At 47.0% G+C, this 15,480-nt stretch overlaps 1 protein-coding gene across 1 annotated transcript in view; it reads left to right on the top strand.

The window, feature by feature from the left end:
- Positions 1–802: 802 nt before the first annotated feature.
- Positions 803–15,480, top strand: part of MTARC2 (mitochondrial amidoxime reducing component 2) — a 30,839-nt gene continuing 16,161 nt past the window's right edge. Inside the window, exons 1-4 of the mRNA XM_075530472.1 lie at positions 803–1,135; positions 7,357–7,530; positions 9,762–9,921; positions 11,565–11,705. Coding sequence (XP_075386587.1) covers positions 849–1,135; positions 7,357–7,530; positions 9,762–9,921; positions 11,565–11,705 — 762 coding nt within the window. The 5' untranslated portion in view covers positions 803–848. The remainder of the gene's footprint in view (positions 1,136–7,356; positions 7,531–9,761; positions 9,922–11,564; positions 11,706–15,480) is intronic.

Consider the following 15,480-nt stretch of genomic DNA (forward strand, 5'->3'; position numbering starts at 1 on the left):
GGATTTGGGAGATTGTTCACCCTCCCTGTCAGCCTCTCTACATGTCCCTAGAAGTGTCCCACCATTTATCAAGATGCACTCGTTTAGAAAACCCAGGAATGACTTCAAATCTCAAACCTGTGAGTCTAGAAAAAATGCACTTTCCCCAAAGATCTTGAGTGGAGAGGCCTGCTGGCAACAGCAGTTCCGCACAGATTTTGATATCTTCTCTTCTGCAACCCAGTGTCACAGTTCTGTGTGTCCTTGTCTAGCAACAAGTGTGCTTTATTAGAAGGGAAGGTCTGAGGGGTTACAACGTGGGGGATCCCAGTCGGGTGTAGGGGATGAGGAGGAGGGAGAAGTCAGGAACAATCCAGAGACATTCGACTGTTAGCCCCATTGTGCCAAGTCACCCCTCAGCAGCGCCCAGAGGTGCCCAGTCCGATCTATATCTCGCCTCCCCCCAGTATTGTGCAGCTTCCACTGAGTACTGGGTCCCTGGTGGAGCAGTGATTGCGGGTTAGGCTGTTAATTGCAAGGTCAGCAGTTCAAAACCGCCAGCTGCTCCTCAGGAGAAAGATTGCGCTTTCTACTCCCGTCAAGAGTTACAGTCTCAGAAACTCAGGGGCAATTCTACTCTGCTTGGTCTATGGCGTCCACTCGATGACAGTGCGTTGGGCGTTTTGTTTTGCTGCCCTTAGTACTACTGCTTTTAGGCATTTCCAGTTTGCTTGTAACCAGTGCCACCACCAAGGCGCTGAAAGGGTGGCTGGTTGCTCAGCAAGCCTGTGGCTCCTCCCTTCCGCTTAGCCTTAAAGCGTCCTCCAGGCGCCAGTCACTGCTTTGTCCCCAGTCCCGCAGCCCAGGCCATGGGCGCAGCCGGCTCGTCGGCGCTGACCCGCCTGGGCCTCTCCGCGCCGCGCCTCCCTGCGCAGGCCCGGCCCGGCTGGCTCGGGGTCGCCGCGCTGGGACTGGCCGCCGTGGCGCTGGGGGCCGTGGCCTGGCGCCGCGCGCGACCCAGGCGGCGCCGGCGGCTGCAGCAGGTGGGCACCGTGTCGCAGCTGTGGATCTACCCGGTGAAGTCGTGCAAGGGGGTGCTGGTGGATACGGCCGAGTGCACGGCCATGGGCCTGCGCAGCGGCCACCTGCGGGACAGGTACGTGGGGGTCCGGCGGCTATGCGTGGCCGGTGGTGGGGCTTTCGGCTGGTATCGGACCTGCGCTGTCTGGTCTGAACTTTGGAACCTTTGATCCTTTAAGCTGGGAGCTCAAGTTTTGGCCTAGTTCAAATTTCAAGCTGCCCTCAGGCAAGTTCTTGCCCTTTGCTGGGTGAGAGAAGTCAATCATCTGTACAAGGAGGTGGGTGGGACCTAGTTGTGCACAAAACTCTTAAAAAAAATCATTTTATTAGGGGTTCGTACAACTCTTATCACAATCCATGCATACATCAATTGTGTAAAGCACATGTGCACATTCATTGCCTTCATCCTGCTCAAAGCATTTTCTCTCTACTTAAGCCTCTGGCATCACCTCCTCATTTTCCCCTCCCTCCACGCTCCCCCTCCCTCTCCCCACTCCCTAGTGTCCAAGATTCTTGAGAACCCTAAAGTTTCTGATTCTTTCTTGTTGTGGCGCAGAGATAGAACAATTAAAGAACCAGTGACGGTAGTGGCTGGAGGGGGGCAATGCAGAAACTACCCCATCCCCACTCCCACCCCAAGGACCTTGGCCTTAGTGAGCCTTGTTTTTCTCAATACCCTGATCCTGGGGCCCTTGCGTGGGAGGCCTGCCCCACTGTCAGGAGGGAAGTGTTCTTCTGGGACTGGGGGCCTGGGAGCAGGGAACTCTTGAGTAGGAGGTAACTGCTCTGGCCAGCCTCCTTGCCTTTACAGATGCCTATTTCCTTCCTCCAGTCATAGCGTGGTCCTCAAGCTCAGCCCTTGGGGTGAAGCATAGATCCTGGGACATGGAGATTTTATTCTCTGCTGCTTCTCTCATCCCAACGGTGGACGGACTCTCTGGCCAGAATTAGAAAGGCTTTGCTGACAGCGGAGGAGCCTAACTGCTAGAAAGTGCAATCGAGGAAGATCTGGGCCCCCTTCTTTGGTGCTTTAAGAAGATGCCTTCTTCTATAACTGAGGTGTGGTTTAACTCTGGTCTTGTGTCTGTGGAAGGGAAACCGGGAAGCTGATCATTCAAGAAACCTTCTAGCAGAGGGCAGTGAGCACCCCGAGGTGGACTCCACCGTCCTTACAGTAAGCCCTGCTTTCTGGAGATGGCAGCCCTCCAGCGCACTGGAAACCAATGTTGAACCATCTTAGGGACGTGTTATATAGGCAGACCATGCAACTCATAGCTTTTCCATACCCCCTCCCTCCCCCACGCCCCCCCCCCCCCCCCGATTTCTAATCCTGGGAAGTTTTCAAAGAATATGTAGTTTCAGGAGGCTTTCATCCCAGACCTACTGAGTCAGAGTCAGTGGGGGTGGAGCCGGCCTCTGCAGCCTGTGTAAAGCTCCCCAGGTGATTCTGGTGCTACAATTAAAGGGCATTATCCGGGATCATTCCGAAAAAGAACAGGGTGTTAAGAAAGTCTGTAAGTGTGAAGGAGTAGGATTAGGGTTAGCCTTGATGTTGAAAAGACTCCAGGCGAGGCAGGGCTGGACACCTCCAAAAAAAGTAGGGTGCAGCAAATTCTCATAGGCACTTGCCCAGAAAAAATGGGCTTGTGTTCCTGTTATTTCCATTCTCGCCTGGAAGTTTGAGGCTGCTCCACAGGCGCGCATTTGCAGCCCTTGTCTGGGGTTCCTCTGATTGTCTGACTTTCTCACTTGCTGCTTTCCCATATCTTTTTGTCCCTGCTTTGCTGTGGCCATTGCTTTCACGAGAAGAGGGATCCATGCTTTGCCTGTGCTTTCCTGCATCCGTGGGCACCCTAAAGGGAACAGAACTTAATCTGCTTTTCTTTGTTTGGAAGGAAGGGGTGAAGTGGGGTGAGAATTGAAGAGGCAAGAAAGGCAATGAAATTAACATTGATTTAGCGCTTAATACGCAGCCTTTGTGGTGCAGTAGCAGCCCTGGTGACAGTGACTTATAAGATGGACTGCTAACTAACTGCAAGGTCAGCAGTTGGAAACAGTCAGGGGAAATTCTTTACTCTTAGAAAGAATTAGAAGAGGGGGCAATGCAGAAACTACCCCATCACCACTCCTACTCCCAAGGACCTTGACCTTAGTGAGCCTTGTTTTTCACAATACTCTGATCTTGGCAACCCAAAGGGGCAGTGCTCCTCGGTCCTCCAGGGTTGCTATGAGGTGGAAGAAACTCGATAGGAGTGAGGGACGCAGTGGGTTCACGTTGAGTTGCTAATACCAAGATGGGTGACAGCAGTTCCAATCCATCAGCTGCTCCAGGGGAGAAAGATCAGCCTGTCTGCCGCCAGGACAACTTGCAGGAGGTGGAGTCCTCAAGATGGCCGAAGGTTTGGTTTTGAGCGACAGCAGACAACTGAGCGACGGGCTGTCATACCCTGATGTGCTGCTGAGTCCAGTCCAACTCGTGACTTGAGCTAGACACAAGCCATGCGGTGTTCAAGACTGCTCTTTTGCAGCTGTGGGTCCCCAGGACTTCCCGAGGTCTCTCTGGGTAGACTCAAACCTGCCACTTTTCTGTTGGCAGCTGAGCAGGGAAGCCAGTGGCATCACCCAGAGGTTTCAAACAGTTTCCTGTAAATCACCTTAATTAAGCTTCATCACAGTCTAATTGTCTACCTACTTATCAAATCATTTTCCAAATAAAGCAATGGTATCAGACAGGATACTGAGAGATTAGGCATTGAACACAAGATCACAAATCCATATGTGTTGGAGGGATTTGAACTCAAGTCTGTGTTAGTACATCATTTCAGCTCTTTCTGTGATTCCAGCATAGGATACAGAAGTGTGAGGTTTGCAGTGAGGACCAGGAGACTGTGGACAAAATCATTCCCTTCAACCTCTTTGAGTCTCATTTTTCTCATTTGGAAAATGAAGAGGTTGAACCTGATGATTTCTGAGACCCAACTCACCCCCAGTTTATCTATCAAAGCCCCAAACCAAACGAACTGCCATCAAGGTAAAGCCGACTCAGAAGTGACCCTATAGGACAGGGTAGAACTGACCCTGTGAGTTTCTGGAGCTCTTTATGGGAGTAGAAAGTCCAGTCTGGCTCCAGCCGAGTGGTTTTGAACTGCCAACCTCGCAGAATGCACCCGAGCTCATAACCACGATGTCACCAGGCCTACCTTATTTGTCCAAGGATCACTGACATTCAGAATTCAACTGAACTACTCTAAAGAACCCTACTAAATGAATCCAGCTCAACCCAAGAAAGCAAAAACAAAGCAACTAAAAACCTTCTGAAATCAAACCTTTGCCATGGAGTTGATTCCAGCTCATGGCAAGCCGTGCGCTGCAGCGTGGAACCGGACATCCTCTGGTTTTCTGGCTGTAAACAAATGAATGGGGTCACCAGGAGTGGAACTGACTAGATAGCAGGGCTTTGTTTGGTTTTTCATCTTTATGCAGTCAGCTCCCCAAGCCTTTGTTCCACAGTGCCATTGAGTGGGTTTGAACCACCTACCTTTAAGTTAATGGTCACATGCTAACAGTTTGGGTCCAATGCTGTAAAAGGCCTCTTTGATACGGTGCACTTCTGAATCTTTTTGGAACTCCTCTTAAGAAACTGGGATCCTTTTCTGTCAGTGCTCCGTGCTTTAACTTTCTGGAGGTGGTTTGTCAGCTCATCACGTATTTGTCAATGCTTGGCTGAACACCCTGTGCTTTGAGGCTGTTTAAAGTCCACCCAGCACAATGCTGTCATTGGCTGCCCACCCTGGCCGTGCCAAAGCCTGTTCTCCTTAGCAGCTGTTGGTGACTGTATCCTTTGTCTATCTCCATCCTAGTTAATCCGGTCCTTTATTCCCAGTGCACAGACGGCTATCTCTGGGAAATGACATTTTTCATTTATGATGCGATACACCATTTCCTGTCCAATTTAGTGTCTTAAGCGGGGTCCCATGCGTGTTCTCCCCACTTAGACTCAGACTCCTGCTCCCCAGGCCATTTGTCACTTTAAAATGAAACCTTGGCCCTGCCTTGCACTGCTCGTCGCCATTGCTGCTGGTAGGCCACTCAGAGCTGTTTTTGAGAAACCTGAACTCTGGACTCCTGCACCAAACTGACAGCCCATACTCGTGTTTTACTTGTAAAATCAAGATGCTGGTGTTTAACATTGATGTATGTATGGATTGTGATGGGAGGAGTTTGAGTCCCTAATAAAATGATTTAAAAAATAATTTTAAAAAAGATCTCTGGACACATGGAATTCAGGAAAGATATATGCCTCAGGAACAGAAGTGGGAGTAGTGATATCATGAGGGTAAGGGGATGGTCAGGGAGGCAGGAGGGGGAGAAAGAGGGTAACCCATCACAAGATTGGATATATAGCCCCCCCCTTAAAGGCAGCAAATGACAGAATTGTGGGTGAAGGGAGACAATGGGCAACTTAAGATATAAAGTAATAATACTTTAATCAAGGATTCAAAAAGGTGGGAGGGTGGAGGCAGGAGGGGAAAAAAGAGGAGCTTATACCAAGGGCTCAAGTAGAAAATGTTTTGGAAATGATGAATGCAACATATGTACAAATATGCTTGATACAATTGATGGAGTGTTATAAGATCTGTAAGACCCCCTAATAAAGTGACTTAAAAAACAAACAAACAACAACAAAAAAAGATGCTGGTGTTTAACATTGATGACTAGGTTGTGATAACCGTCTTTGCACAAAACAAGCAGCAACAACAAAACAAAACCTCCAGGTTTACCCTGTCTTTCCGATCAGGGGAACTGAGCTAATCATTAATTCACTGGATAGCATTTGTGTGCGCGAGGGGAAATAATCATTGCCTTTGACTTGGTGTCATTCACCTTTGTCCTGCCACAGTGTGCAACTCTCCTCCAGTTGCCATTTGCTTGGTCTTCGGTCTCCCTTACCGGCACAAACCCTTTATCCACCACTTCCCACTGTGAACTTGCATGTGGCTGTACGATAGGTTGGAGCAAAGGGTGGTTACTGTGAGCCCAAAGACAGAGCTAATGTTGGGGAATGTATGGAAAACCAGAAGACTCAGACTAGGGAAGGGCTGACTATCAAGATGATATGCAAACAAGAGTTTCTCTCCTGTTTGGCTGTGTGTCTGGTCCTGGGCAGACCTCAGAGGTTGTCTTGTCTGAAGATGGGTCAGTTGGAAATCAAGGGAGCAGGCATTTGTGGAATTGACCAGATTAGCATCTTCCAGACTCTACCCAAGGATGGCACTGGAAGTAAGGAATGGGGCTCAGGCTCGTGGAAAAAGAGGTAACAAAACCAAACCACTGCCATCTAGTTGATTCTAACTGACAGTGACCCTGCTCTAGAGCCTTCAGAGGGAGCATGACCCTGCTTACATCTTGATTTTGAACTTCTGACCCCCAGGACAGCGAGTGAATACATTTTTGTTGTTTTTAAGTCACCCAGTTTGTGAAAACCAGTTTCCTGGGATAGACTAAGCAAATTACTACCAACTGTGTGTCTTCTCATCTGACAAGACACCAGTTGTACTGTAATAGAACCCATGCTACATCAGTATGACCTCATCTTAACTTCACATCTGCAAAGATTTTGTTTCCAAATAGGGTCACATTCACAGGCATTACTGATTAGGACTGAAGGACACATATTGGGGAGCACAATTGAACTTATAACCCTGTGCATCAAGAGGAAAGGACTGCTTAGGGAGGGTTTTGATGTCAGATCTACAGGCCACAGCAAGTTAAATAGAGTACAAGCTGATTTGGTTCCTCTTGGGATCAGGAACATCACAAGACCTTTGTCTACCGCTCCATTTCACTTAGGCCAGTAGTCCTGGCCAAGCTCATCTTGTTCCACAATGAGAGGAGCTGGAAGACGTTTCATTTCTGCTCCTAAGGACTCACAGTGTTTAATAGATATGGAGGAGTTCTGTCCAAAGTAAAACCCTCAAATAAGCCACATGGTCACTGAAGCAGAGAGGTCAGGTCCCCATACCAGCTCTGTCTTCTGGGTTTTCATAACTGGGCACTTTCCAACATTTGTTGTTTCTGTCAAACAAGCTCATTTTGAAGGCATCAACTTTCAGACCAAATAAATAAATAAATAAACACACATACATACATAAATAATAAAATTGGCTAGAGCTGGATAATTGTTTAGAAAAAATGGCTGGGTCTCCAGTTGGAGGGGATTGCGGGTTTTGATGGCATAGAAATTAGAAGGAGCTCTTGAGAGGATGTTTTCCGAGTGTGCTCTTGTTTTGTCTCTAGGTTTTGGCTGGTGGTTAAGGAAGATGGACATATGGTCACTGCCCGACAGGAGCCTCGCCTCGTGCTCGTCTCCATCACCTACGAGAACAACTGTCTAATCCTTAAGGCCCCAGGCATGGACCAGCTGGTGTTGGCCACCAAGCTTCCTTCCTCGAACTCAATTCAAGACTGCAGGTGTTGTACTTGGGGATATCCATGGACTGCAGTAGACCTGCTTTTCCTGTAGGCGCTTCCCTGCATTCTGTCATGCTACAGTTTGTAGAGTAGAAGGTGACACTGGTCAAGTTAAGAGAGTTTAGTATGGGTTTGGTATTGAGTCAGTGGTCAGACTAAGTGGGTGATTAAGAAGCAAATCAAGATAAATCAAAGTCTCCACTTTTCCCTGTCTCTTGGGAAACCAGCTGTCCATGCAACGCTTTTTCCTTCCTTTGACCCTTGCCACCAAGATCTCTGTCACAAGGGAAAAGGCATGGATGAGCAAGTCTGCCCAAGACCTCAGAGGCTTGGGAGTCCCCACAGTCCCCTTCTCACAAGCTGGCTACAGATCCAGAGTTTTCCCACTACAATTTCAAGACACCAGGCACAAGCCAGGCACTCCTTTCTTCCACAATGTACCATCAGTTATCCCACTTCCTTCTGTGTTTTCTGTCTCCATCCCTCCTTTCCCCCTAATCCTTCTGAACGTTGTCCTTGGGGAAATGATGCCTTTGTTCTCTTCAGTGATTGACTAGTCTAAGATGTGCAGAGCACACCAGCTTCATGTGTTGTTCCCTTATAGCCGTGTTTGTGGTTTGGCTGAAAATTGAGCCATTGGGTTTAGCTCATTTCCAGCTCTCAAGGATGGCTAAGGACCATCATCTTGGGGGATTCACCAGTCTGTATGTGACCAGTAAGCCTGGTCTCTTCTATGATTCTGAATTTTGTTCCACAATTTTCATTCTCTGCATCTAGGAGCAGGTACTGTCGATAGCTGGGCACCACCTAGTTCTGATCTCAAGGTGTGGAGGCTGATGCTTTTGTGGTTCATTAGTCCACTGGACTAAATGTCTCCATAGGAGGCCTCTCAATGTTCATCATTTCTCTCTGCTCTGGATAAGGAGAGACCAATAGTTGCATTTTAAATGGCCGCTCGGCAGTTTTTCATACCTGTTGCTACTCACCAAAGCAGGATGTAGAACATGTCTATGTGATGAGGTTATGCGAATAGGCCTTGGTGCCTGCCCACTTTACCCCTCTGCCCAAGAGTCTGGTCCTGATTCTCCAGGGCCAAATCATAGGGTATGTGCTTGTTAAAGATGTAACTACTGTTCTAGTCGTGACTATAACTGGAACAAAAGAGTGTTAAAGTTGTACTATTTTAATGATCAATTCCTCTTTGAGTCGATCATAAAGTTCTTCGTTGAATTGCTCATTACAATAGCCCTGGTCTGTTTTATCACTGCTGCACTGCACTCTACTGTACTGCCATACTTTCTCTAAAGTTACATCTTTATATCTAGTAGGACAAGATCCCCATCATGTTATTCTTCACGAGTGTAATCAAAGGAGCCCTGATGGTGCACTGGTTAAGCACTGGGGGGCGGGGGGGACACTGAAAGGCTGGTGATCTGAGCCTTCTAGGAGAGACTTGGTGACACGCTTCCGTGTTGATTACCGACTGTGTGCTCCGTCGGATGGGACTGCTCTGAGTCATACTTGACTCGGTGACACCTAACAACAACAAGGCAGTGACTGAGAAGTAGTACAGCACGAGGTGACTTTAAACAGTGAGAAAACGGAATTAAAAGATAATAGACTTTCCCACAAACTGTTGAAGCCCCCTGTAGCATTTGATCTTATAAATATGATTTTAAGAGTATATTGAGTAGTCTTGGGATTTATTCTTCTAAAACTATTGGAATCAGCTTGTCAAGTTTTCATGTAAAATCCTTCTGGGATTTTTATTGGAATTGCAGTGAATGTGTGGCTTGATTTAAAGAAAACTCAAACGAGTTATGCCTTTTGTGACTGACTTTGTTCACTGAAGAGAATACTTTCTGTGTCTAGCCAGAAGCACTTTATTTCTCTTAAGGTTGCTGAGCAAATACTCCAGTCTCTGTGTACACCACGTTCTATTTCTCTAGTCGACAGTTGATGAGCACTTTGGTTGTCTCCACCTATTGGCCGTTGTCAGAATCTTTGTTTTTACCATTATCTCCACACAAGGCTGAACTGGAGGAGCATATTTGTACAGCACTTTTGCTCTGGCTCTCCTCCCTTTTGGTCCTGCCTGGCTTCTGTCTAAGGACCACGTACTAGCTTTCTAGGGCACTCAAGCCCTACGTATAGTACATTTGTTCCATCTTAATCCAAACGCTCAGTGTGCTGGTGTTCATAACCCTGGTATTTTCCTGTTCCCCTTGCAGGGTGTTCGGTCTTGACATTCAGGGCAGAGACTGTGGCGATGAGGCAGCCCAGTGGTTCAGCAACTTCTTGAAAACAGAACCGTATAGGCTGGTTCAGTTTGAAACAAAGATGAAGGGGAGAACCTCAGAAAAAATCTTCCCTTCCATTCAGAATTATGAGGTGAGCTGAAGAAAAACGGCTCTTTTCCTTTCTACAAGCACCCTCTCCCTCTCTGGCTCTTTTCTCGACTGGCATGATCTGTCTTGGGAACCCATTGGGATGGCGGGATGAGTGGTAACTGGGCATAGCTACCAGGAATGGCAATGAAAGAGAGCTATTTCAGGAGTGCGGTCTCGAGGTTTTAACTTCAACAAATCAAACCTTGCCAATAATCCTCATTCAAACAAGGATTTCAGAATGGATTGCATCAGGATAGATTGGGGGACATTTGTGGAGAGAGAAGCCAAAGGGAGCTCCCTGGTTTCTGACTGAGCAGACAGATACACAGGGATCTCAGAAGGAAACCAGTGTGGGAGGCAAGTGAAACATTCATCTGAGATTGGATCGAGTTACCTCGAAATTACAAAGCAAGGATATCTCCAGGCCCTTCTTTTACAGTTGGTGTGGCTATTTCAGGTGCTAGAAATGCATCTTGTCCTGAATGATACGCACCTCTCTGAGATCTAAGCCTAAACATCATCACCTTGATTCTGCAGAGATAAGGCATAAATACTGCCAGTTCCTTAGGGAGTTTCTTCCCAGGACCCCTAAACAATATAAACACTTGAGAGTAGGGTTTTTAAAAATATTTATGATTGCTTTATGTTTATCCTGTGTAGATAGAATTCAGAAATAGGTGGTAGGTGAGTACCAAAAGCTCTGCGACTTTGTGTCAGTTTCCAGGCTGGCATCTGTCTTCAGGCCTGGGTAGTGGAAAGTAGTCCTTGGTTCTCACCGTCACCTGGGTCTCCTGTAGCCACTCTCTCAGGAAAGGTGGGATTCCTCAGTTTGCTGGGTTGAATGTGTGCAGTGCATGGAGCCCGCAGTGGGTACTGGAGGCAGGAAGAAGGACAGGAGACAAAGGGAAGAAAACTTGGTTTTTGTCTACTTGAAGTTCAAGGGCAGAGGTTTTGTGTTCCTTTAGTTCACTGCTATTTCCCCCCTATGCCAGACATATGGCAGGTGCTCTATAAATACGTGTTGAGTGAATAGGTGTTGTTGAAAGTAATCATTACCAGAGGGGAGTTGACTGGCTGTACAATGATTAAGCACTCAGGCAGCTCACCTAAAGGTAGGCAGTTCGAACTCACCAGTGGCTTGGGGAGGGGGAAGGAGGGAGAAAGGTCTGGTGATATGTTGCCATAAAGGTTATAGCTTAGGAAACCCCACTGGGCAATTTGGCTCTATGACGTGGGGTTGTTGATGTGAGTCAGAATAGAGTTGAAAGCATCCAACCACAGAAACAGTGGATCTAAGGGCGCAGACCCTTCCCTTGGTGGATAAGTAGGTGGGAGGGCATCAGTGTAGCAAACTGGCCTGGGGGTCAAGAAAGAGGCAGCCTGGGAGGCATCTTTGGCCAGCCCTGCCCAGTATTTCTAATTATGGAAATGAATGAGGAGTGTCCCTCCCTGGGAGGCTCAGCTGGCAGGACCTGTGTTCCAGCACTCACAGGGCTAGTCCCAAGCCCACAGCATCACCTCTCTTTCTAAAAGCCATTCTCCAGCACTCAAGGGGTTTTGCTTCTGGGCTGTACTTAGCCTTGGAGTTGGTCTAAGAAATCTCACGGGGCAGTGAGGCCTGACCGTGCTGTGTTCTTGGGACAGGTAGCCTACCCGGACTGCAGCCCAGTTTTGATCTTCTCAGAAGCCTCCTTGGCGGATCTGAACACCAGGTTGGAGAAGAAAGCAAAAGTGGAGCATTTCCGGCCTAACATTTTGGTGACTGGCTGTGACGCTTTTGAAGAGGTAAGTAGCCCGCGGCCTTTGTGCGGTGTGTCCAGATGTGCTGGTCAAGAGGCCAGGGAGCGTCTATCTTCATTAGGGTGCTGATGCAGATCCTCCAAGGTGGACCATGGGGGAGACTCTCTTCCCCAAGGTTACCTTAGCCTGGTGCAGCGATTCTGTATTGCAGATGCCATCGCTTCTGTCACCTCAGGGTCGGGGGTGGTGCTGATATTCTGGCCATAAGCCAAGCCTCACTCTAAATTAAAACAATCTGAGACGGCTTGTTATGTTAGTTGCTACAGAGAAAGTTTCTACTCTTAGGGACCTTATGTCTATAAGATGAAAACTTGTCTGACCCTGCCCCATCTTCATGACCCTGGGTTTGAGGCTGACATGGCAATCTATGGCACGGGGGTTTCTTTCACTTTTGATGCCCCTGGTGACATAATGTGCTACATGTTGGGCTGTGATCCACATGTAAAACCACCTTCAGTGGGAGAAAGGCTGATTTTCGATTCCCGTAACAATAACCATGTCATGAAACCCACAGTGGGTTGCAATGCGTCGGCATTGACTCGATGGCAGTGAGTGAGGAGTGAGTTAGTTTTGCTTTTCCAAGCCATTGCCCTTCTCCGATTGGTCTGTCCTGAAAAGACGTTCTGAGTAATGGATCAGAGCCTCACTCTCCTTGCTTCTGATAGTCTTCCTTCTTAGACGGATCTCTTCATTCTTTAGGCAGTCCACAGTGGATCGAATTTTCTTCGCCAAAACCACAGTTTGAATATCGGTACTTCTATCTTCGTTTTTCACTGCCCCAATTTCACATGCATATGAGGCTACTGAAAGGACTGTGGCACAGGGCAGACTCCTTAGTCATCGAGGCATTATCTTTGCTTTTCGACCCTTTGAAAGGAGTCTTTAAGAAAAGATTTATCTAATGCAGGGGTTGGCAACCTGCAACTCAAGAGCCATATGCGGCTCTGTTTTTTAATGGACATGTGGCTCTGAAGTAAAATATTGAAAATGACCATAGTGTCATTTGAAATATTACCTTAACCTTACCTTACTTGTAAAAGTATATCCATGGCTCTCAATAAGCTTTAAATTGTTGTTTGGGACAAAAACTTGCCAGCCCCTGGTCTAATGAAAACCATTGGTTGATTTTTTAACTGTCACCTACATGGGTACTGATTGTTGGTCCACATAGAATGGAATTGCTGATACTATCAATTTGGGGACTATGCTAGAAGCCATAAGAGTAGTTCAGGCATAACTAAAGGAAAACTTAATCTGAAGAGACCAGAAAACCCAGTTTTCTGGCACGCAGGTGTGACTTACTCATATTACCCTTTCCTGTACTACCCAAAAGGGCTCTCAAAGATTTGAGGCTCCTGAGAGCCCTGGACCCCTCAGTGGAGGCCAAGTGCCTAGAGTCAGCTGTGGATGATACCCCCTGGAGGTCCTCTAGTGGCCCATGGTCTCCCACAGAAGACTCACATTCTCTCCTACATGGTCAATGTCAGAAAGGCCCACCCTCTTCTTATTGCACCAAAGGGACCCTGAGGTAAGCCCATGAAGACATAAAGCCTAGTGCTGCTTTATAAGCTGTAAGAGCGGACATAGTATGAGTTGGAGGGTGGGCTGCACTGAAGCTTTCTGAGTACTAACGGTAACAACTACAAATGCTTTATTGATGTTTCCTGGGTGCTAGGCACTGAATTAGTTAATCACTTCACAAACCCAACACTCGAATAGATTCCAACTCACCGGGACTCTTGAAGACAGAACAGAACTGCTCCAGAGGTTTCTGAGGCTGTACGTCTTGGTGTGAGTAAACAGCCTCTTTCTCCTGCGGAGCAGCTTTGCAGCCTTTGGGCTGCGCCTGACCTTCCTGGTTCCACCCAAAGCGAACCAAACTCACTGCCAGGGAGGCAATTCTGACTCATCAACCCTATAGGACAAGGTAGAATTGCCCCTCAGGGTTTCCAAGACTGCTGGCTCTAATGGGAGTAGAAAACCTTGTCTTTCTCAGATGAGGCTGGGTTCCCAGCGCAGCTTGGTTTCAAACTGCTGACTTTGTGGTTAGTAGCCCCATGCATAACCTTCATTATTTCATACAACTTTTTTTATACTCACAATAGAAATTTGAAGTCTGTATCATTGCTCCCTCTTTATAAGGAAACTGAGGCTCGGAGGGGCTAACCAACTTGTCCTGAGTGTAAGGGGTGATGCTGCTAGCAGTAGAACCTGAAACTTGATGGCATTGATTCTGTTGTGTTAAGGCAATTGCCGCATATACTTGTGTATAAGCCGAGTTTTTCAGCACAAAAAAATGTGCTGAACAATTGGGGTTCGGCTTATACACGGGTCAGTGGTACCCCAGCGAGGTGTAACATCTCGCTGGTGATTGCCGTTCCTCCACTGTTCATTCAAAGCCCCGCTGACACTGCAGGGCTTTGATTGTTTGTTTACTCACATCTAACCAATCAGAGCTGTCCCTATGACGTGGACGGCTCCAATTCGCAGAAGTACCCGTAGTGATTCACTTACGCCAGCAGTTGAACTGCTAAGGATGTCTCTGTGCTAATTCACATCCTGCATTTCCCACCCTAGGCTTATACTCGAGTCAATCAGTTTTTCTGGTTTCCCCAGTAATAATTAGGTGCCTAGGCTTATACTCGGGTGGGCTTATATTAGAGTATATACAGTATTTGAATTACAGGTGCCACATAGTTTCATTTGAGGGGAGGGACTTCAGACACCCTCTCATTTCTTCATTCCCTGGAAATTTCTTCATTTATTTTTTGTGTAAGCATAATATACCCGTCTTTGCTGGTAAACGTCCTTTAGGCATACTGCCTAGTTCAAGTGTTTCTACCCGTTGCTCTTAATTGCCATTGAATTGGCCAGCTCTGATGGCCTTATGAATAACAGAGAAAACACTTCCTGGTGGCCATGGGCTCTCTGATGTGTTTGAGCCCTTTGTTGGGGTATTATGTCAACCCACCTATGGAGGGTTCCCTTTGTTTTCACCCACCTTCTACCCACCATGAAGTCTTTTTCTAGTAGTCTTTCCTGATGGTACATTATTCAAATTAAGTGCATTGGAGCTTCGGTAGCCTTGCTTTTAAAAAATCATTTTATTGGGGGCTCTTACAGATATAACAATCCACAAATCAATTATACCAAGCAAACCTGTACATATGCTGCCATTGTTATTTTCAAGATGTTGTTTTTTCGATTTGAGCACTTATTATCAGGTCTTCTTCCCCCGACCCTCCCACCCTTGGTGAACCTTTGATAAATTATATATTATTAGTTTTTCATATCTTACACCATCCACTGTATCCCTTCACCTAGCCTTGCTTTTAAAGAACATTCTGGTTGTATTCTGTTGGTCACAACAGAATGTTGTCCAATTTTGTGGAGTTTTAAAAACTGATCATATATTATGGGGGGCCAGGAATTGTGCCTAGATGCCCCGGATCCAAACCAAAAGAAGCAAAACAAACTCACTGTCGTTGAGTTGATTTTTGACTCATGACAACCCATTAGGGTATGGTAGAACTGCCTCTGTGGGTTTCAGACTGTAACTCTTTGGGGAAGTAGAAAGCCTCATTTTTTATGCCTTGGAGTTGCTGGTGGTGAACTGCTGACCTAAAGCATAAACTCTATACCACTGGAGTTCCTAGATGCCGAGATATAAAGATAAAAAGATATGGCTCTTCATCATCAGAGTTTTTCAATATGATGAAAAGCATGTGTACCTGGGCAATGGCAGCCAAGTGTGACTTGT

The sequence above is a fragment of the Tenrec ecaudatus genome, chromosome 1 (assembly GCF_050624435.1).
Source record: "Tenrec ecaudatus isolate mTenEca1 chromosome 1, mTenEca1.hap1, whole genome shotgun sequence".
NCBI classification, from domain to species: Eukaryota; Metazoa; Chordata; class Mammalia; order Afrosoricida; family Tenrecidae; genus Tenrec; species Tenrec ecaudatus.